General features: G+C 45.0%; 1 protein-coding gene across 1 annotated transcript in view; it reads left to right on the forward strand.

Annotated features, from left to right (window-relative positions):
• CPNE2 (copine 2) overlaps positions 1-22,695 on the forward strand; it is a 159,704-nt gene that overhangs the window by 43,075 nt on the left and 93,934 nt on the right. Inside the window, exon 3 of the mRNA XM_063141362.1 lies at positions 19,533-19,712. Coding sequence (XP_062997432.1) covers positions 19,533-19,712 — 180 coding nt within the window. The remainder of the gene's footprint in view (positions 1-19,532; positions 19,713-22,695) is intronic.

A 22,695-nucleotide genomic window follows, 5' to 3' on the forward strand; every position in this document is an offset into this window, starting at 1 on the left:
CAGGGGTGGGCGGGGCCAAAGGCAAAATGGGTGTGGCCAAAGGCAAACAAGGCAAGGTCAAAATGCTAGCATATTTTTGCTTAAAGCTCTTAGTGCCTTAGGAGAGACATTTTAAACTTTTAGAAAAGGGGGTTGAATAAATTCCTGGAGGAGAAGGCTATCAATGGCTACTAGCCCTGATGGCTGTGTGCTACCTCCAGTAACCGAGGCAGTAAGCTTATATATACACCAGTTGCTGGGGAACATGGGTGGGAGGGTGCTCTTGCACCATATCCTGCTTTGTTGGGTCCTGGTTGACAGCTGGTCAGCCACTGTGTGAACAGAGTGCTGGACTAGATGGACCCTTGGTCTGATCCAGCAGGGCTCTTCTTATGTTCTTAATTGTGGGGAGGGATCAGGAAACCATCAAATGACTGGTGTGTGGGGAAAGGGTACGTGGTCATCTGAAGGCTTGGAGGGCTGGATTTCGCTTATATGCAATTAGTGAAGCGAGGGAGCCCTTGCCTGCACTTTTGCCATTTAAAAATATATGGCACACAAGGAAAAGGGGGTGGGGGTGGAAGAGGAAAACATGAAGTAGTCTTTCAGCAGGACCGCATCCCCTCTCCTCTCTCCCAGTACAGTCTGCTGGAATGGCCGAACAAAAGAGCCCTGCTGGATAATGGATCGCAGTCCTACATTCTGTATCCAGCAGTGACCAGCCAGATGATCCCCATGCAAAGGTCCCAAGAAGGACATAAATGCAATAGTCTTACCTTTTTTCTCCCCAGCACTGGGATTCAGAGATATGCTGTTGCCTCTGAACATGAAGTTTCTATATTAGTGCTGGGCTGAATCCTGCCCCCTATTTTTGGGAACTTTCTCTTTCCCTGCGAAAAAGACATTGTTTTTTCTGCCTCTTTGGCAGGGAGGGGGGGAATTCAGAGAATTTTTCTCCTTGGGAGGGGGGACAGGGTTTCCACATACCTTTTTTAAGTGTAGCCAATTGCTGAGGGGATTTCTTCCTATGTTTTAGTTCTTTTAACCCCCCTCTTCCACTGGCATTTGGATGAGCCCAGCAGTTCTTAGTGAATGCCTATTGGAGACCATGTGACCTTGACCTCTCCAATAAACATTCAGGAAGAATTCCGGAGCTCCTGAAAATGCCAGGGGAGTTTCAAACAAAATAAAAAGAAAGAAAGAAGCCCCCTCAACAACTTGTTACATTAAAAAAGGTATGTGAAAACCCTGTCCCCCTCCCCAAGGAGATTTTTTCCCCAAAATTCTCACCTCTCCCAGCCTCTTTTGCCTGAGTTTTCGTCACCGCCCCCACTCCATGAAATGCCAAAAATGGAATGGTCAAAATTTCCGGCACAACACTATTAGCCATCATGGCTAATATTCGTCCTCCGTATACTCCTTAAAAACCATTTAAGCTTAGTGGCTGCTGCCACATTTTGTGCTTTCTTTAACAGTGCTTTCTTTAACAGTCTTACACTCTCTAAATGGATACCACGATTGTCTTTCTTTGACGACTGGTGCAAAATGAGACCCACACACACACAGAGATAATTGAAAGAAAACCACTCTCTTCCATGCTAATATATTCAGAGAGAAGACAAACTGTACTGCCCAGTAGCTGGGAGGAGACATTTGCAAGCTGTTGGGATTCCTCTGTGAATATCATTTTTTTTGTGCCCATTATGAAAAACCATCCCCATTTTCTTAAAGCGAAATGCATCGCTGCTTCTGACAATATTGAAAACCTGGTAGCAACTCTGTTCTGATGAGAGGCAGATGGACAGACCTAAAAGCATGCAGAAAAACCACTGAGTAGTTGAACTATCCAGGGAAGGATTTGGGAAAGTTAGATCTGGCTGACCCAATCCTGTTTGTTTGTTTGTTTATTTATTTTATTGATTGTATTTCTAATCTGCCCAGTAACTAATGTTCTCTGGGTGGATCACGAATAGTTAAAGAACTAAAATACAGTTAAAAATATAAAATAAAATAAAACATTTAAAAGAATAAAATACAGTATATTGCAAAACAACAAATAGTACAGGAATTGCTAAAACAGCCGTAAAAAATCTGGAACTAGTTCTCTAAAATGCCTGGGAGAAAAGAAAGGTCTTTGTGTGGCACCAGAAGATAACAGTGTAGGTGCCAGGCGAACCTCTTTGGGAGAGTTCATTCCGCAAGTGGGGTGCCACAGCTGAGAAGGCCCTGTCTCTTGTAGCCACCTGCCTTAGCTTCCTTCGGTGGGGACACCTCTGAAGATGACCTATGGGTCCAAGCAGGTACATGTGGATGTTACTTTAGATACTCTGGTCCTAAGCCATTTTGGTCTTTAAGGTCAACACCAACACTTTGAATGTGGCTCCAGAACAGACGGGAAGCTAGTGCTGCTGATGAAGCACTGGCATCACATGGTTGAATTATCCAGTCCCAGTTTATAACCTAGCATCTCTATTTTAAACTCACCAAAAAATTGACTTCAAAGGTAGCCCCACATACAACCCATTGCAGTAATCCAATCAGGCATGGATAACTGTTGCCAGGCTGTCTCTGTCCAGAGCGGGCCGGTTGCAGCTCATGTGTCAACCTAAGCTGATTAAAGGTGCTCCTGGCCAGTGAGTCCACCTGGGCCTCAAGTGACGGTGTTGAATCCTGTAAGACTCCCAAGTTGCATGCCTGATCTTTCAGGGAGAATGCAGCCTCTGCAAGGACAGGTTGAACTAGCCAAACAAACCACCTACTAACTGTATCTCCACCTTGTCTGGATTGAGCTTGGGCTTTTTTGGCCCTCTTCCAGGCTATTACCCTGATCAGGCACTGAGTCAAGACATCCCCTGCCTCACCTGGTTTGGATAAAAATGAAAGATACTCTGCAATAGCTCCTCCTGCACTGTTTTAAAAGTTGTTTCCTCTCCTGTCTTCCTCCTCCTCCCTCTGGGCTCCCCCTGCACATGAAACTAGGCAGAGGGCCACAGGTGCCCATCCCTAATGTAGAATCATAGAATCATAGAATAGTAGAGTTGGAAAGGGCCTATAAGGCCATCAAGTCCAACCCCCTGCTCAGTGCAGGAATCCACCCTAAAGCCTACTTGACAGATGGTTGTCCAGCTGCCTCTTGAAGGCCTCTAGTGTGGGATTCAAGAGGAAGCTGGACAACCATCTGTCAAGTAGGCTTTAGGGTGGATTTCTGCATTGAGCATGGGGTTGGACTCGATGACCTTGTAGGCCCCTTTCAACTCTACTATTCTATGAGGGATAGAGGTATGGCAACCATGTCTTCTTGGGTGTGTGGGTGGGTGGATGTGTGACAGCAGGTACACAGTGCCTAGGTTTCCATTTCAGACGGAGAGGATTTAGAGTGGAGAAGTGGCAAAGGTGGAGGTGGGTAATTGGGCCTCCTCCCGAGTGCCTCCTCTGTGTGAGGCTCAGAAGGTGGCAACAAGGGAGAGGGCCTTCTCCGTGGTGGTCACCCGACTGTGGAACAAGCTCCCCACTGAGGTCTGCCTGGCAACAACACTGTCATCGTTTTGGCCCCTGATTAAGACTGCCCTCTATTCCCAGATGTTTAATGGCATATGGTGGGACAATTATGTCAGCTGTCTTGAACAGGCCTGTTATTGAAATTGCTTACTGAAGTTGTTTTTAGCTATTTAAATCATTTTAAATTTTGTATGTTAAAAATGTGTTAATGTTTTATTACAACGTTGTTTTATAACGTTCATATTGCAGTTTGATTTTTGTGTGTGTGAATTGTTGTGAACCACCCAGAGAACTTTGACTATTGGATGGTATAGAAACAATAACAACAACAACAACAACAACAACAACAACTCTTTCCCTACTTCATAATGCAGTATCATTCCCCTTGTGGGGTGTCAAATGTGTGTTTGAAAGCAAGCATCCTTTTAAAAACTCTTTTCCCAGGCATTTAACAGCATACGCTGAGTTTTTAATTGACCCAGGGCTCATCTACACCAAGCAGGATATTCCACTATGAAAGTGTAAACCGCCCAGAGAGCTTCGGCTATGGGGCGGTATATAAATTTAATAAATAAATAAATAAATAAATAGGTATATAAAAGGCAGGAGTTACACAACTGCTTTATAGCAGTATTGAAGTGCACTGCAGGATCTACACTGCTGCTTTATAATGGTATTGAAGTGCACTGACAACTGTTGGGGCCCAGGACACATCTACACTAAGCAGGATTTAACGCTATGAAAGTGATCTGGAAGCGGTAGATGGTCTGTGCCAATGGGCCCCAGCAGTTGTCAGTGCACTTCAGCACCACTATAAAGCAGTTGTGTGGCTCCTGCCTGTTATATACCGCTTTCATAGTGGAATATACTGCTTGGTGTAGAGGAGACCCCAGAATATATAGATATTGTATTTAATCTGATTTTATGCCTTTTATGGTTTAAAATTTTGTATATCGGTTTTTAATGTTCCGTGTTTAAATCCTTGTAAACCGCCCAGAGAGTTTCAGCTATGGGGCTCTATATAAATGCAATAAATAATAAATTTTAAAAAATGGTGGGGTTGGGGGAGAGGAGGCATTTTTGGGTGTAATCACATCCTCCTTTTTCCTGTTCTCCTAGTTGATTTAAAAGAAAATGCTTTTTCCATTTGCATTCTGCAGGGCCATTTTGCACTGTCCCATTGTTGCAAGCTCTCTCACTGTTCAGGGTTTTCAGACCAGTAGCATTAGCGCTTCAGAGTCTAACACAGACTTTAAAATATGTGCTTTTTTATTTTTGCCTGTGCTATTTTTAGACTGTTGCTTCAAAAAAAAAAAAGTGGCATGGAACGAAACAGTAAAGGAGTCTTGAATGGACACTCTGTGAGATGTTGCTGTGAGATGTGGTTTTAAAGGGCGGTCAGAAAAATGCCTGGAACGGCAGTGGCGGTTGGAATATACAGCACCACTGTCAGAATTTGGGCTGCCTCAAGATGGGGGAAAAACAAGGAGTAGTCATGACTCCAAAATACAAAAAGCTTCATTTGAGAGGGTTGTTGGTAAAGGGCAAATCGTCTAAAAAGTATATCACTATTATTTATTTATTTATTTATTTATTTCATTAATAGCATCGCAGCTTGGGACTTTGAATGCTGAATTTAAATAAATAAAGAAATAAAGTGTGCTTCCCCCCTCCTTTTACTCCAGTCACATAAATATGTGCGGATAAAATTGAATATTTTATTGCTTATGAGATGGGCTTTTTTCTTTTCTTTTATCTAATGAAATGCTTTTACGACTGCAGTGCAATTGGAAAATATGTAATAATACTGAAATGTAAAATATAATGAGGCTGTGCTCCCTTTCTTCGTGCTTTCCTCCAAGTGTGTTTGGAATTGCAAGTTCTTTCAGGGACATTTGAAACTGAGAATTCTCAGCGCTCTTATGAAACTACATTTGACTAAGGGTGGGGTGAGGTTTCTCATGTTTTTGTATGGATTGGGATCAGAAACCCAAATACAACTTGGATCGCAGCCCTGACCTAAGATGAGCCACGCGAGCAGTCCGTACCACCATAATATAGTAAAAAATAATTAAGTGGGTCCGCAAAAGCAGGTTTTGGCTAACAATGAGAAGGTGAAGGCTATTGAACTATGAAATACCACAAAATTGCCCAATTTAACATTGTTCGCAGCAGGAAGAATATTGAGTCCTTTTTAATATATATTACCACGTTTGGAATCTGGCTTTGAGCTCTATTTGCTCTGATTCCTCACTACTGGCAAAAGTAGGGTGACCATGTGGAAAGGAGGACTGGGCTCCTGTATCTTTAACAGTTGTACAGAAAAGGGAATTTCAGCAGGTGTCATTGGTATGCATGCAGCACCTGGTGAAACTCCCTCTTCATCACAACAGTTAAAGCTGCAGGAGCTATACTAGAGTGACCAGATACCAAAGACGACAGGGCTCCTCTAGCTTTAACTGTTGTGATGGAGAGGGAATTTTACCAGGTGTTGCATGCATGCAAATGACACCTGCTGGAATTCCTTTTTCTATGCAACTGCTAAAGATACAGGAGCCCTGTCCTCCTTTCCATAGGGTCACCATAGTCAAAAGCCTGTGATTCTTGTCTGCAATTTAGAGCCAATGTGGTGTAGTGATTAGAATGCAAAAGCTGCGAAGGTCTGGGTTTTAAACCCTACAGGTGGGTGACTGTGGCCACTCCCACTTTCTCAACCCAACCTACATTGCAAGGTTGTTGTGAGGATAAAATTGGGTGGGGCAGAAGTGTGTGTGTGAATCATATATGTTGCCCTAAACTCCTTGGAGGAAGGCCAAGATTTTCTTTTAAAGTGTTAAATACAGACAAACTCTTTAGGGACTGTAGATTTTCTGTTCTGTATTCCTGAGAAAGAATTAAAAGCAGAAGTAAACTAGCAGAGGGCTCCTCCCTATCCGTTTCACCTCTTGCTTCTATAATAATTTCCTCTCTGCCAAAAAGTGACTTTGCATGGTGGGGGCATTTATCCCACAAAAAAGGAAATATAACTTCCGCAAGGACGGCAGTAATTGGACTGCGTGTTAATGTCTATGTTGGTTCACATCAGAGCATTAAGTATATGTTGTTCCCACACTCAAATACTGCCAGCTTCTAAGTGCTCATTGCTATTTCTCCTGTAAATGCTTCCCGGCTTGCTCTTGTTTATCCTTCACTCCCCATTCCCAATAACATAAGCAATGATGGCCATACTTCACATTCTAGCGAAAGTTCCTTTGCTTGCTAATACTTCTCCTTGATTCTCAAAGGTACCCGTCGCTGGGGAACATAAGCAGCAGGGTGCTGTTGTGTTCATGTCCTGCTCATGGGCTTCCCACAAGCATTTGGTTGGCCACTGTGTTGATCTGTTTTCAACAGAGTGCCTTACTATGTATTCATGTTTATATTCCCCCACAGCGTCTGCATGTACAAATCAAACAATTATGGTTAGAATTGGATCAATTTATGGAGCATTGTTTGGTCAAGTGAGTGAAAGAGTTTCTAATTGGTATAATTCACCAGATTGTAAACCGTTAACCAGAGCAATCTCCGAGATAAACATGGACTCAGATTCTGACACACAAGAGACAATGTCTCTATACAAACTACTCAGCCATAACCTGCAGGGGTTTGTTGTAAAGAAGCATTCCAGCGCCTCTTCATCAGGTCCTCCATCTAAAAACTGGTTTGACCAAGGCTGTAAAAGGGCCAAGGAGATATTAATGGACTCTTATAACAAATATAGGGAGAACCCTTCAACTATTACTAGGCAAATTATGCTACAAACCAAAAGGGAGTACAAAACCCTTCTGAGGTAGAAGAAACGAGCGGCAATAGCTCAGACCTGGCAACAACTGATTAAGGCCGCCCAAGCCAAAGACACATCAGTATTTTGGCGAATTACTGCCAGTTATCCGGATCCAGGCCTTTCGCGGTTAACCTGTTGTGTCCCCGTGACGGCCTGGGAGACCTATTTTCGCTCAATTTACACAGATCTGGATGAATATCCCTCCTCATTAGAGTTATTTGATGACCAGCTAGAGTATTGGCCCCCCAGTCTCTGTAACAGAAACCAAACAACTTATAGAACAGCTAAAAATGGGTAAGGCCCTGGGGAATGACTCTATCCCGGGGGCTAATTAAGGCCAACCCAGAATGGTGGTCCACCATACTAGCCTCACTGTTTACTTACATAGATAGAACAACATACATCCCCAAAGACTGGGCAGAGGCAATTATAATTCCAATCTATAAAAAAGGGGCTAGGAATGACCCAGCAAACTATAGACCCATTAGTCTTCTGAATACCATTAGTAAATTATACGCAAGACATCTGTGTACAAAACTGTGCGACTGGATGGAGGAAGAAAGCATACTTGAGGATGAACAAGCAGGATTTAGGACAGGCAGATCTACTTTAGACCACTGCCTAATTCTGCAACATTTGGCAAAAAAATACACCCGTAGCAGTAGCTCCCGGCTATGTGCAGCCTTTGTAGATTTTAAAGCGGCGTTCGACTCAATCCCAAGATCCAATTTATGGGGAAAACTTAAAAACACCACAATTGATAAACACCTACTACTGTTGATGGCAAAATTGTATAGTAACACAAACCTTAGAGTAAGATTTAACAGAGAAGGTCAGCTCTCCAACCCAATTACAGTCAAGCAAGGATGCGTTCTGGTCCCACATCTGTTTAACATATATATATATATATATAAACTCCTTGATCCAACGGCTCCAAGATTTAGATATACATGCCCCCAAAATAGCAACTTGGGCCATAGCTAGACCTAAGGTTTAACCCTGGATCGTCCAGGGGTCAAACCAGTTCATCTAGGTGACACACAGGGGATCCAGTGCTCAGGCAGGGGCGAACCCTGGATGATCCCAGGTTAAACCTTAGGTCTAGCTGTGGCCTAAGAGACTACCCATACTGCTGTATGCAGATGATGCAGTCATTCTCTCCTTGTCTCAAATAGGCCTTAGAAGAGCCTTAAAGGCCCTTGCCCTACATTATAAGGAGGACCGATTACAAATCAATTACTCTAAATCAAAGATTATGATGTTTGCCAATAGCAACAAGATCCACAGATGGTATATAGATAACAATGAGATAGAACAAGTCTCTTGTTTTAAATATCTAGGTGTCGTTTTCCAAGCTTCTAGAAGGAAAACAGCACAGATCAATTATATCTCCTCACTTGCCAAGAAAAGTTCAGCAGCCATTCTGAGGTTCTTTCGTACACGAGGAGGAAATTTTATTCCAGCTGCAATTAAACTGTTTGTGGCTAAATCGAGAGCACAGCTCTTGTATGGAGCACAATTGGGACCATTTTCCAACTTAGCCATATATGAGAAAATACAATCGGGCTTCTTAAGGTCATTATTTCTGACACCAAGAAGTGTCTCCAATGCGACATTACGAATGGAGAGTGGATTAATTAGAATTGAAGCTAATGTTTGGCAAATTACTATATTTATTTACCTGGCTTAGACTTAAGCTGACCCCAGTGGGGCTGCTTCCCCTAATTTTACAAGCCAAGTATCAGATGAAATGGTGGAACATTATCAAAGAGAAATGATGCACCTATGGGCTCTCTACAGAACATCTAATAGCCATAGGCTTAGAAAAGGCCAAAGACCTTGTTAAGCAGCGTATTTGGGATATTGAACTGCAGAACGATCTAAGCCAAACCCTATGTATTTACCATTCCCCTCAAGATATACAGGGCGGTGGCCCTGCGGCCTATCTGAGCTCCCTTACATATTATAAATACAGGTGGGCGTTTACTAGGGCTCGCTATAATCTCCCTTCCAAGTTCACAGAAGGCAGATATCAAGGAATTCCGGTCTCCCAAAGGTTATGCCCATGTGGTTCAAGTGAGATAGAGACATCCTCTCATGTGCTTTTACACTGCTCGTTCTACTCAGAGGCCCGGTCAGGCTTAATCCATCCTCTACTACAGGACTTTCCAGGTGACACCAATGAATTTTATACCAAGTTCCTCCTTGCCGATAGAAACCCCTCAGTTGCTAAATAAGGTTGCTAAATTCTGCCACTTGGCTATGAGGACACGTCATAACCTATTAACCTCAGAGGACTGTTAAATCTCTGGGAGATGGGAACTAAGGATCTGTACTACTTTGTATGGTTGCTGTTGCTGAATTAATGTTGTGCTGGTCTTGGACCATAATAAAGTGATTGATTGATCTGATGATCCAGCATTGCTGCCTCTGTGTTCTTTGAGCCTCTATGAAAGGTTCTTTGTCATAAAGATAGGTCTGTGCCCTCCTAAGAACGTAAGAAGAGCACTGCTGGATCAGACCGAAGGTCCATCTAGTCCAGCACTCTCTTCACACAGTGGCCAACCAGCTGTCGACCAGGGACCAAGGACACAGTGCAACAGCACCCTCCTGCCCATGTTCAAGTTAAAGGAAGCTAGATTCCAGCTGGACATCAGGAAAAACTTCCTGACTGTTAGAGCAGTACAACAATGTAATCAGTTACCTAGGGAGGTTGTGGGCTCTCCCACACTAGAGGCCTTCAAGAGGCAGCTGGACAACCATCTGTCAGGGATGCTTTAGGGTGGATTCCTGCACTGAGCAGGGGGTTGGACTTGATGGCCTTGTAGGCCCCTTCCAACTCTGTTATTCAATGATTCTATGATTCTATGTTCCCCTACAACTGGTTTATCTAGCCTTACTGCCTTGGATACTGGAGGTAGCACGTAGCCATCAGGACTAGCAGCCATTGATAGCCTTCTCCTCCAGGAATTTATCTAACCCCTTTTTAAAGCCGTCCAAATTGGCGGCCATCACCACATCTTGTGGAAGCGAATCCTGTAGTTTAATTATGTGCTGTGTGAAGAAGGACTTCCTTTTATCTGCCCTGTATCTCCCGTGATAAATACCTGCTCAAGATCCTCTGTTAGCTTCATCACACCAGTGTTGTACTGTGCAATCACTGTGAATTGCGTGCAAAGGACTCCGAAGTTTTCCAGCTTATAATCTGCTTTTACTGTGCAGTACTCCCATGCATCCTGCTTTAATTGTGCTTCTTAGCCAAAAGAGCCCGGGACTCCTTTAAGAACGAATCTTTTGTTGTTCTCTGAGCGGCCCTGGGGGTGCAGGAGGAGGAATTTATATTTTTAAACTGCAAATTAAACTAACGCTTACCTCTGCGTAAGTTTTAAAGATAAAGACATCAAAATTGGCACAGTAATAGATATTAAGGAGGACTTTCAGCATACCAAATTTGAATCAGATTAGGTCATCCATTGATTTTTTTTAATGATTTTTTACACCCCCCCCCCCCTTTTAGACCTTTTTCCTGGTATGCAAAGGATCTTAGGAGCGCCACAGCCCGGGGCTGGGTATGTTTTAGCTAACAACAACAGCAGCAGCTTTACGCTATGGGGATAATTCGAGGGAAACAGGTACGTGGGATGAAGCTGTGTATCTTGAGCGGGTATTTATCATGAGGACAACTCACACATGCTCCTGAAATATGGTGGTGTTTTTAAATACTACAAACACTTCGTTGCACCTGCTTGAATCATTTCATGCCATATTTGGGTTTTGCAGCCGTCGATGACTAAATCTTGCAATGATAAGCAATTAACTCCGTAGCCGCGCAAACAATGTTTAATGAACTTCCTCTAGTTAATCCATGTTTATATGTATGCATTCAATAAATATTTCATTTTTAAAAAATCTTCACGTTCCTTTAGAAGGTGGTCCCATGGAAAGGGTCTTGGAGTTGGATCCTGGGTTGTAATCCCACTGCACCCCCCCTCCCAAATTCCTGGTTGGCGTTAATGAGGCCATTTGTTCTCAGCCATACAGTGAAATGGGGTTAGTAGTACAGTCTGAACTGACTGTGAGGTTGGGTGAATTCAAAACAGCAACCACCTGCAGCCTGTCTCCTGATTTGGGGTAGAAGAACTAGAAATGCTGCTGGAATAAAAATAAACTGAATAAATAAAAGAAAATAAGTGTGAGGATCTAATGTTTAGTGCTGCAGTGAAAGACATCATTCAGTGCAGAGAGGAACTACAAGTAACAATCAATTCTGAGTCCCAAGGTTGTGCTATGTAATTACTACTAATACGTAGCTGATTATTTGATTGCTATCCTCCCAAACGATCGTGTAGGACTCTGTTTTGAGAAGATAACATTAGTTTTCTACTCATTTTTTCCTCTCTCCATGACAGCTGGTCCACAGTAACTTACTGTTCCATTTCCTTACCAACCTTCCCTGTATTTTTAGCAAAATTACCATATTGGTGTTGCGCATTTCCAAACATTTCTCCCATTTTTTAAAAAATAAATTTCGACAGAGCTTCACTTTTTCTCCCCCTTCCTTTTCAGCTGCCCCCCTCCACATTGTGTACCTATTTCTAGCTTTCCAATGTTGGCAAGTTGTTGTTTTTTTGTTACATCCTTTCCCCTTTGCCAGTGCTAAGAGATTCCAGAGTAAATAGGGAAAGGTGTGTTCTCTGACTGATAGCGCATAAATGATGTTGTTTTGTTGTTGTTATTTGCATTTCTGTATTGCCCCATAGCCGAAGCTCTCTGGGTGATTTCCAAAATTTAAAAACCATTAAAAGTACACTATACAAAATGTAACACCGTTGACATTAAAACATATAAACGGCACAACACATATAGAGACAACTTATATTGAAAAACAATTTTAAACAGTCAACCCTAAGATAAATCTAGGTTAAAAACTCATCGTATGCTGCTGAATGCCTGATTGAAGAGAAAGGTCTTAACTTGGTGCCAGAAAGATAACGTTGGTGCCAGGAGGGCCTCGTCGGGGAAAACATACCAATAATGGGGGGGCACCACCACCGAGAAGGCCCTCTCTCTTGTTGCTCCCTTCTGAGCCTCCCGTGAAGGACTCTAGATAGATCCTGGAATGCATTCCCACAAGATGTAGTGATGGCCACCAACTCAGACGGTTTGACAAGCGGATTAGACAGATTCATGGAGGATACAGCTATCAATGACTACAAGTCCTCCAGGCCCAGGGGCAGTGGGCCTCTCAATACCAGTTGCTGGGGAACACAAGGAGGAAGGAGCTGCTGCCATTATTATTATTATTATTATTATTATTATTATTATTATTATTATTTACATTTATATACTGCTCCATAGCCGAAGCTCTCTGGGTGGTTTACAAAAGTTATAAACAGTGAACATTAAAAACAAATATACAAAATTCAAAACCATAAAAAGCATAAAATATAAACAATAACAGACCGTTAAAAACAACTATTCTGGGGTCAGTTAAATTTTATTTATTTATTTATTACATTTTTATACTGCCCAATAGCTGAAGCGCTCTGGGCGGTTCACAAAAATTAAACCATGAAGAGCATAAAAACAACCAACAATTTAAAAACACAAATACAAAATACAATATAAAAAGCACAACCAGAATAAAACCACACAGCAAAAATTGATATAGGTTAAAATAGGAGATTAAAACAGCAAAGTTTAAATTTAAGTTAAAGTACTGAGAAAATAAAAAGGTCTTCAGCTGGTGATGGAACGAAAACAATGTAGGCACCAAGCGAACCTCTCTGGGGAGCTCAGCATATGCTATTAAATGCTGTTAACTGTCTGGGAGAAGAGAAAGGTCTTGACCTGGCACCGAAAAGATAACAATGTTGGCGCCAGGTGAGCCTCGTCGGGGAGATCATTCCATAATTGGGGGGCCACCACTGTTGCCATTCTCTGAGCTTCCCTCAGGGTAGGTACCTGGAGGAGGACCTCATGTCGAACTTGTGGTCTTCCCACAGGCATCTGGTTGGCCAGTGTGGGGGTGGGAGAAAGAAGATGCTGAACTAAATAGGCTAGTGGTCTGATCCAGCATGGCTGTTTTTCTGCTTTTCATAGAATCATAGAATCGCAGAGTTGGAAGGGGCCTACAAGGCCATCGAGTCCAACTCCCTGCTCAATGCAGGAATCCACCCTAAAGCATCCCTGACAGGTGGTTGTCCAGCTGCCTCTTGAAGGCCTCTAGTGTGGGAGAGCCCACAACCTCCCTAGGGAACTGATTCCATTGTCGTACTGCTCTAACAGTCAGGAATCTGGGATCTGGCTTCCTTTACCTTGAGCCCGTTATTCCGTGTCCTGCACTCTGGGAGGATCGAGAAGAGATCCTGGCCCTCCTCTGTGTGACAACCTTTGAAGTATTTGAAGAGTGCTCTCATGTCTCCCCTCGATCTTCTCTTCTCCCGGCTAAACATGCCCAGTTCTTTCAGTCTCTCTTCAGAGGGCTTTGTTTCCAGACCCCTGATCATCCTGGTTGCCCTCCTTTTATGGGTACATTAGATTTTATTATATTACGCGGTATATTATATTAAGCAGTAACAAAATCTAGCGGTTGGTGCTCAGTAACACTGGGAATTTATGTAATGTATTTTAAACTGGCTTGCCCAACCAAATGTTGAGACAATCACTTGGGTTGATTTCTGGATGGCGCTGCTCCTCGATAATTTTATATATGCAGTGTTTCACAGTTCTTCCGCTTCCACCCTCACAGTTGCACAGTAAAGATCATGGACAGGAAAATACACATCATCTGTCTTCGGAATGAACCACTTCAGAATGCTTTTGTATGGGCGTGGGTGTACACGATTGAATGTTCTCCCAGGTCAAAAGTTCCCTGCCTGTGGAAACTAGTGCATTAGGGAGAAGGGCCTTTTCTCTGCTATGCTAGCTTTCTCTGTACACTGAGGGTTTCCTGTACTGAAGCACTCAATTATGAAACATCCCCAACCCACCCTCACTGGCCAATGTAGCGATGCTGAGAGAGTCTAGGAGGGAGGTGGAGTCCAGCGGACTTCACCCACTTAGGTTCTAGTCCGCAGACCCCTGTGCTTGCCCAGCTCAGCACGCGCTGAACTGGGCAAGAATGGCAATCCCCACTTGTCCGCTGAGCTGCCATTTTGTACAAAATGGCAGCTTGTTCTTTTTACATAAAGGGGCATTTTGCACAAATGGCAGCCGTAAAGTGGCCATTTCCGTAAAATTACAGGCATAAATGTTCTAAAGTAGAACGAGTGCCCTCAGGTTACTTGTTTTACAGCTCCACAGAAAGACTTTTGGTACTATGGTACTTTGAAAAGAAAAACGAAATCAACTTTGCTCTCATGATGACGGTTGATTAGGACAAGTCCTCCTAACCCTTTGGTGTTGGCTATAGAAACAAATTACTTCCATGCTCAGGCTTCTGGGTGGGGAAGGACCCCTGAGGTGAATGTGGAGCTCTGGCAAAAAGGGAAATCTCCCTCCACAGCCGATAGCATTCTGTCCTGACAATCTTGACATTATTTAGGGTGACCATATGAAAAGGAGGACAGGGCTCCTGTATCTTTGCGTTGAAAGGGGAATTTCAGCAGGTGCCATTTGTAGGCATGCAGCACCTGGTGAAATTCCCTCTTCATCACAACAGTTAAAGCTGCAGGAGCTATGCTAGAGTGATCAGATACAAAGGGGGGCAGGGCTCTAGCAGCTTTAACTGTTGTGATGGAGAAGGAACTGCACCAGGTGTTGCATGTTTACAAATGCTGAAATTCCCTTTTCTATGCAACTGTTAAAGATACAGGAGCCCTGTCCTCCTTTCCATATGGTCACCCTACATTATTTGCTGCTGGAAACAGACAGGTAAAGAAGGGAGATGATCCGGGACTCCAGATCTTGGAAGTGACATGTGTGTTGAATGAGTTACACCAGCCTTCTCCATCACTGGCTGGGGGATGCTGGGAGTTGTAGTCCAATTCATCTGGAGTGAACCAGGTTGGGAAAGTTGTATATACTAGGGATGTGCTCCGCTTCTAATCGGACCGGAGAAGCAGAAGCGGAGCGGGGGGCTTCGCCTGCCCTTAAGGTGGAGGCGAAGAGGATTGGGGGGCCGGCGGAGCATGGCGAAGAGGATCGAGGTGAAGGCGGATCCTTCGCCTCGATCCGGAGCGCCGCCGGAAAGGTAAGTGGGGTTTACCGGGCCCTGCCGCTGTCGCTGTCGCCCATGGGGCGACGGCGGCAGGGCCCGGTAACCCCCCTCCCCGCCCTCCTCTCCCTTACCTGCCTCTGTCCGCGGTCCGTCGGCATCTTCAATTGAGCCCGCGGTTCCACCAGGAAGCCTGGGCCACTTGCGGAGGCAGGTAAGGCCCCCCTCTCCCTTGGTCCCTTACCGGGCTCTGCCGCTGGGACTGCCTTGAGTCTTGGCGTACGTATGTGTCCCTGGACAAGCTATCATGGTGGCGAGTTTGAGGTTTCTAAAGTGCAAATTGATGGAGCTATGGAAAGGGGTGTGAATGGGGTGCCCGGTTTTCATAAATTCCCCCAAAATCAGGGGATGATGGGACTGCCTTGAGTCTCGGCGTGCGTATGTATCCCTGGACAAGCTATCATGGTGGCGAGTTTGAGATTTCTAAAGTGCAAATTGATGGAGCTATGGAAAGGGGTGTGAATGGGGTGCCCCGGTTTTCATAAATTCCCCCAAAATCAGGGGATGATGGGATTGCCTTGAGTCTCGGCGTGCGTATGTATCCCTGGACAAGCTATCATGGTGGCGAGTTTGAGATTTCTAAAGTGCAAATTGATGGAGCTATGGAAAGGGGTGTGAATGGGGTGCCCGGTTTTCATAAATTCCCCCAAAATCAGGGGATGATGGGACTGCCTTGAGTCTCGGCGTGCGTATGTATCCCTGGACAAGCTATCATGGTGGCGAGTTTGAGATTTCTAAAGTGCAAATTGACGGAGCTATGGAAAGGGGTGTGAATGGGGTGCCCTGTTTTCATAAATTCCCCAAAAATCAGGGGATGATGGGATTGCCTTGAGTCTTGGCGTGCGTGTGTATACCTCCATGAGGTGTCATGGTGCCAAACTTGAGTTTTCTAACTTTAACAGAAAAAAAGTTGTATACTTTTTTAGCTTAATGCAAGCCTATGGGGGGGGGGAAACGGAGCTCCGATCCGGAGCTCCGAGCGGAGCGGAGTGGACATAGGCGGAGCGGGGGTGGGGCGGAGCGGCCCGATCCGCAAATCGCGGCTCTGAAAGTGAAGCGGAGCAGGGGGTTCTGTGCACACCCCTAGTCTATACACACACATTCTCTCCCACCCCCCCTCCCTGTAGTACCATTTTGGAGGAATGTGATAAAAATGCGTTGCCAGGACAGCTAGGCAGCTCAAAGCAGCCAGATTTTAACCATTCCAAACAGAGCTTCTTTCAGAATTCGGGAGGCGTTAGTACATAAATGCCCAATTCCAGGTCAAGCGGGCCTGAGAAGAGTCACCATTTTCCAGGGCCTGCAGCCAAGAAAAGCATGTCAGGACTGGAGTTGTGGTGTTTGTGCGGGTGTGTAAGTTTTGGGTTCCAACGGTGGTGCTACTAATCTGAGTGTTGTGCTGGGTACAGCGTGCCTCATTTGGCAGTTAATTCTCCTGAGACGCGCTGTCTCTGTACAGGTTGCTTTGAACAACTTGATACAATCACTACTGTAATTTTGTGCGTTTTAAAGAGCTTTATCTTAGGATAATTGAAGCCGTGGTGAAACGGGGCCATGGCGTCATTTTTTCCCTTGCAGCTCTTTAGAGCCAAGGGTGGATTCCCCCCCCCCGCTTTTTTTCTTTTCTCCCCTTCTCTGTAATTCAGCAGGATGACTTCCAATTGAGGCTTAATTTGCAATTAGAAAGGTGCTTTAATGTGTTCCTCCTTGGGAGCCAAACCCTCGGACCAAGACACACTGTGGTTTAGTAGCAGTTGTGTGGGTGCTTCAGTCATGGTTATAAAGGAAAGGCGGTTTGCACAGCTCCAAGAACATTTCTGTTCACAACATTTCCACTCTCATGGACTGAGCCTAGGCATTTCATGGCCTACAGAGGACAAATAAGTTTTAAGTTCTGGCCAAATCTGCATAGGACACAAGTTAGGCTGCAATACTGGGGGTCCAATCTAGTGGCACCTCCATTATCCATGGGGGAGAATCCCCGTGCTAAAGGAAAATTGTGGGAACAATTCATAAGCTGTAAGATCAGCCTAACAGTTGAAATAGGAACATAGGATGTGGCTTTATGCTGTCAGGTAGGATCATAGATTATAGAATCAAAAATAGAGCTGAAAGGGGCCTACAAGGCCATCGAGTCCAACCCCCTGCTCAGTGCAGGAATCCACCTTAAAGCATCCCTGACAGATGGTTGTCCAGCTGCCTCTTGATAACCTTTCGTTTGGATTGCTGCAATGCGTTATACGTGGGGCTGCCTTTGAAAACGGTTTGGAAACTTCAGCTGGTACAAAACAGGGCAGCGTGGTTACTAACAGGGACTGGCCAGCGAGACCACATTATGCCACTCCTTTTACAACTTCATTGGCCGCCAGTCCAGGTTCTGGTCCAATTCAAAGTGCTGGTATTAACATTCAAAGCCCTAAATGGCTGGGGGCCAGTTTATCTGAAGGAACGCCTCCTCCCATATGTACCTGCCTGGACCTTAAGATCATCTACAGGGGCCCAAGGAAGTGAGGCAGGTGGCTACTAGGAGGAGGGCTTTCTCCGCTGTGGCACCCCGGCTGTGGAATGAGCTCCCCAGAGAGGTTTGCCTGGCACCTACACTGTACTCCTTTCATCGCCAGCTGAAGACCTTTTTATTCTCTCAGTATTTTAACACTTCATTTTAACTTAAATTTAAATTTTACTGTTCTCATTCTGTATTTTAATCTTATATCAATTTCTGCTGTGTGGTTTTATCTTGGTTGTGCTTTTTATACTGTATTTTGTATTTGTGTTTTAAGACTGCTGGTTGTTTTATTATGGTTTTAATTTTTGTGAAATTAAAGAGAGCTTCGGCTATTGGGCGGTATAAAAATGTAATAAATAAATAAATAAATAAATGCCTTTAGTGTGGGAGAGCCCACGACCTCCCTCGGTCATTGGTTCCATTGTCGTACTGCTCTAACAGTCAGGAAGTTTTTCCTGATGTCCAGCTGGAATCTAGCTTCCTTTAACTTGAGCTCGTTATTCCGTGTCCTGCCCTCTGGGAGGATCGAGAAGAGATCCTGGCCCTCCTCTGTGTGACAACCTTTCAAGTATTTGAAGAGTGCTTTCATTGGTCTATCTTTGCCAGTATTGTCTGTTTTGATTCACAGTTAAGAGCATAAGAAGAACCCGGCTGGATCAGATCAGGGGTCCATGGCCAAATGGGGACTAGAATCCAGGTCTCCCGACTCCCAGTCCAACACTTTAGCCACTATACCACACTTTTGCAGGGAGGGGGTATTGAGCACTCCCTCTCACTTCTTTCCAAATTGCTAAAAGCAATTTAATGCAAACATTTTTTGAAGACTGTCCAAGCAATTCACAACTCCAAAGTGAAGACCACAATTGCTCAACAGCGTGCCAGGTTTGCTTTGGATGCCAGTATACGTTTCAACACATATCTTTTTCTCTCTCTTGGCTTTAGAGAGAGAGGGGGAGAGAGAGAGAGAGTGTTAATTCCTTTCCTTTCTTTTTTCTGCATGCTCACTTTTAAAATGGACCGATGTAAAGAGGAAGGAGCAAAAAATCGCTTACACCTCCCACATCTTGCCATGTTGAAATGGCAGATTTTGCAGGGATCGGTACTGAGGCCTTTTCCTCCCTACTAAGACTGGTACCAATGTAACTCACTCCATCTGTCTCACTGGCATCCATTCAACTATAGGCTTTGGCATGGAGGAAGCTACCGTAAAGTTTTACTTTCATGTAATTAGCTTTGCTGGCTAATGGGATGCACATTCCTAGAAAAAGCCAAGCGAGGAGAATGACAAGTTTCTGGCTCCCACCACTAGGCTTCCCATACCAGTTGATGCCTTCAAAGGCAAGGAAGGAAAATCAGAGCTCAACCTTGAAGAGCGCTTCCTTATAGTCCCCACCACACGGAAAATATTACCTCCATCTTCATCCTTAAATGGCGATGAAGGATGTATTGCATCTACTTAAAAGACTTGTTGATCAGGCCACTTGCTCAACCTCATTCTCTCTTTGTAGATTGACAGGTCAGAAACAGCGGTGAACAACCTCAACCCAGCCTTCTCCAAGAAGTTTATCATCGATTATCGCTTTGAGGAGGTCCAGAAGCTGAAATTTGCCTTGTTTGACCAAGACAAATCAAGCATGCAGCTGTATGAACATGACTTCCTGGGGGAGTTTTCCTGCACTTTGGGCACGGTGAGTGTTGCTGCAGAGGCAGCAAAGAGTCACTGCTTCCTGTGCGTGGCAGCTCACTGGGCAACACATTACCTGTTCTTCTGGCAATGGAAGAGAATAGAAGGCAGGGCAGCGATGGGAAGAATCTTCCCTCACCAGGCAAAAGGTCTACTTCATAGAATCATAGAATCGTAGAGTTGGAAGGGGCCTAAAAGGCCATTGAGTCCAACCCACTGCTCAATGCAGGAATCCACCCTAAAGCATTCAGCAACCTGTTTCCAGCAATGGCCAGTGTCTTGACTAGCTGTGAGCTGCAGACGGAGCAGACTAGCATAGCATTCATTGTCTGTTTTGGGGCCCAACAGGACCTTGGATAGCACCCTGCAACCAGTCCGTGGCCTGTTAGGAACCAGGCCGCGCAGGTGAGCTGCTTTCACCCACCCACTTCCGGGTGCGCCGTTCCAAAGCCACCCGCCCGCTCCAGCGTCCTGGCTTCGCTTCGGCTGAGTGCCCACTCAGCCAAAGCGAAGCCAGGACGGTGGAGTGGGGGGGGCGCTCTTAGAGCCGCTGTGGGAGAGCGGCTTCCAGGTGCGGCGGTGGGGGGGGGGGAGGCCACAGCTCCGCTCCTCCCTCTTGGGGACCAGGCGGGCACGACCCTGGCTGCCACTGCCGCTTGCAGGCAGGGACCCAGCCTCCTCCCCTGGTTCCACCCCCCCGGGGCAGCTCTCTCCGCAGATCTTCTCCACCTCGGGGTAGGTTCAGGCCGGCCACCGCGAGGTAGTTCCCACCCATATCTCAGCGAGCGCAACAACAGCAAGCAGTGGCCTGGCTGCTTGTTTTCTTTTATTAGAACAAAATGAAAAATGTTCCCTGTGATATTTTTCATCTTAAAAACACACTTTTTTCCATTATCCTTGAGAGTCTAGCTGCACTTCCTATTTCTAATACAAAAACCAGGTATTAAAGAGGATTGATTACATGAAGGCACCCCCTCAACTCCCCCCCCCACCCCCCAGGGTCTGTGGAAAAATTGTCTTTCACGAAACCGGTCCCTGGTGCCAAAAAGGTTGGGGACCGCTGAGCTAGAGCATTCCCTCTCTAAGAAGAAGCTGTTGTCCCAGTAAAGGACTGCTGTCAACTGAGGCTTTAAGAAAGCTGGCAGGGTTGGATCTGTCAGTAGTTCAAGCCTGGTTGGATGCTGAGTGCCGTTCTTAAAGGGACACTGCCCGGTTCAGCGTTGTCGTGATCCAGCATGGATGACGGACAGGAGAAGCTGCAGGGAAGTCATTCTTAGAGTTCGATGATGGGAGAGGTCCACCCTCAGGGCACTGTGGTATAGAACGGGGTGTCGAGGACACAGGGTGTACAAGGTGACCGATCTCTGTCTGCAAACATCATCATCATCTGTTCAATTTATATCCTGCCTATATACAAAATACCCTAGGCGACATACAAAGTTAAAAACAATTTAAACGATCGATAAAACCATATCCTAGGCAGCATAAACGTGTTAAAAACAATTTTAAAAAGATAAAACAATCAACAAAGCACTGCAGCACAAAAACCATGTATAACAGTCAGCAATAAGATTCCAAAAAGGGAAGGCCTGCTGGACTAATAGAGATCTTAATGTCTGCTTAAAGACATTCAAAGAAGTCAGCAGGCTCATTTCAACCGGCAGCTCGCTCCACAGCTGGGGGGTGGCAAAGGAAAAGGTCCTTTGGTGTGTGACTGCCAATCTCACATTAAGCAGTCACAGCAGATGACCCCCCGAGGATCTGAAGTGGTGGGCTAGAACACAGGGGAGGAGGCGCTCCCTAAGGTACCTTGGATCTAGATCATGTAGGGCTTTAATGGTAAGAACCAGCACGTTATATTTTGCCCAGAAACAAATTGGCAGCAGGTGTAAAGATTTTAAAACCAGTGTTATATGGTCTCCACGGGATGTCCAGGAGACCAACCTGGCTGCCATATTTTGTACCAGTTAAAGTTTCCGAACTAAATATGCAGGAAGCCCGAAGTACAGCGCATTACAGAAATCAAAGAATCATAGAATAGTAGAGTTGGAAGGGGCCCACCAGGCCATCAAGTCCAACCCCCTGCTCAATGCAGGAATCCACCCTAAGGCATCCCTGACAGGTGGTTGTCCAGCTGCCTCTTGAAGGCCTCTAGTGTGGGAGAGGGAACAACCTCACCAGGCAACTGATTCCATTGTCGTACTGCTCTAACAGTCAGGAAGTTTTTCCTGATGTCCAGCCGGAATCTGGCTTCCTTTAACTTGAGCCCGTTATTCCGTGTCCTGCACTCTGGGAGGATCGAGAAGAGATCCTGGCCCTCCTCTGTGTGACAACATTTGAAGTACTTGAAGAGTGCTATCATGTCTCCCCTCCATCTTCTCTTCTCCCGGCTAAACATGCCCAGTTCTTTCAGTCTCTCTTCATAGGGCTTTCTTTCCAGCTTAGAGGCTACCAGCATGTGCACTGCCATTACCAGGTGTAATGGCAATAGAGAGGTTTGTTAGGAAAGCATAAGGGGAACTCTGACCCAGGAAATATGGAATAGGCACCAGAGTGGAGCAGTGAATCACACTAGTTTGGTTCTGGCAACTGAATAGAAGGCTCAGGGAGGTTTACATTGAGCTATCTATCTAGGGTGACCATATGAAAAGGAGGACAGGGCTCCTGTATCTTTAACAGTAATGTGGGAAAGGGAATTTCAGCAGGTGTCAATTGAAGAGGGTGAAATTCCCTCTTCATCACAACAGTTAAAGCTACACTAGCTATAGTAGAATGACCAGATACAAAAGAGGGCAGGGCTTCTGCAGCTTTAACTGTTGTGATGAAGAGGGAATTTCACCCTCTTCAATTGACACCTGCTGAAATTCCCTTTTCTACATTACTGTTAAAGATACAGGAGCCCTGTCCTCCTTTTCATATGGTCACCCTAAGCTATACTAAGTAGCATAGTGCAAAATTCAAAGCAAAAGGTGTCATTAAGGGTGCTC

Source organism: Elgaria multicarinata, chromosome 14, assembly GCF_023053635.1.
Source record: "Elgaria multicarinata webbii isolate HBS135686 ecotype San Diego chromosome 14, rElgMul1.1.pri, whole genome shotgun sequence".
NCBI classification, from domain to species: domain Eukaryota; kingdom Metazoa; phylum Chordata; class Lepidosauria; order Squamata; family Anguidae; genus Elgaria; species Elgaria multicarinata.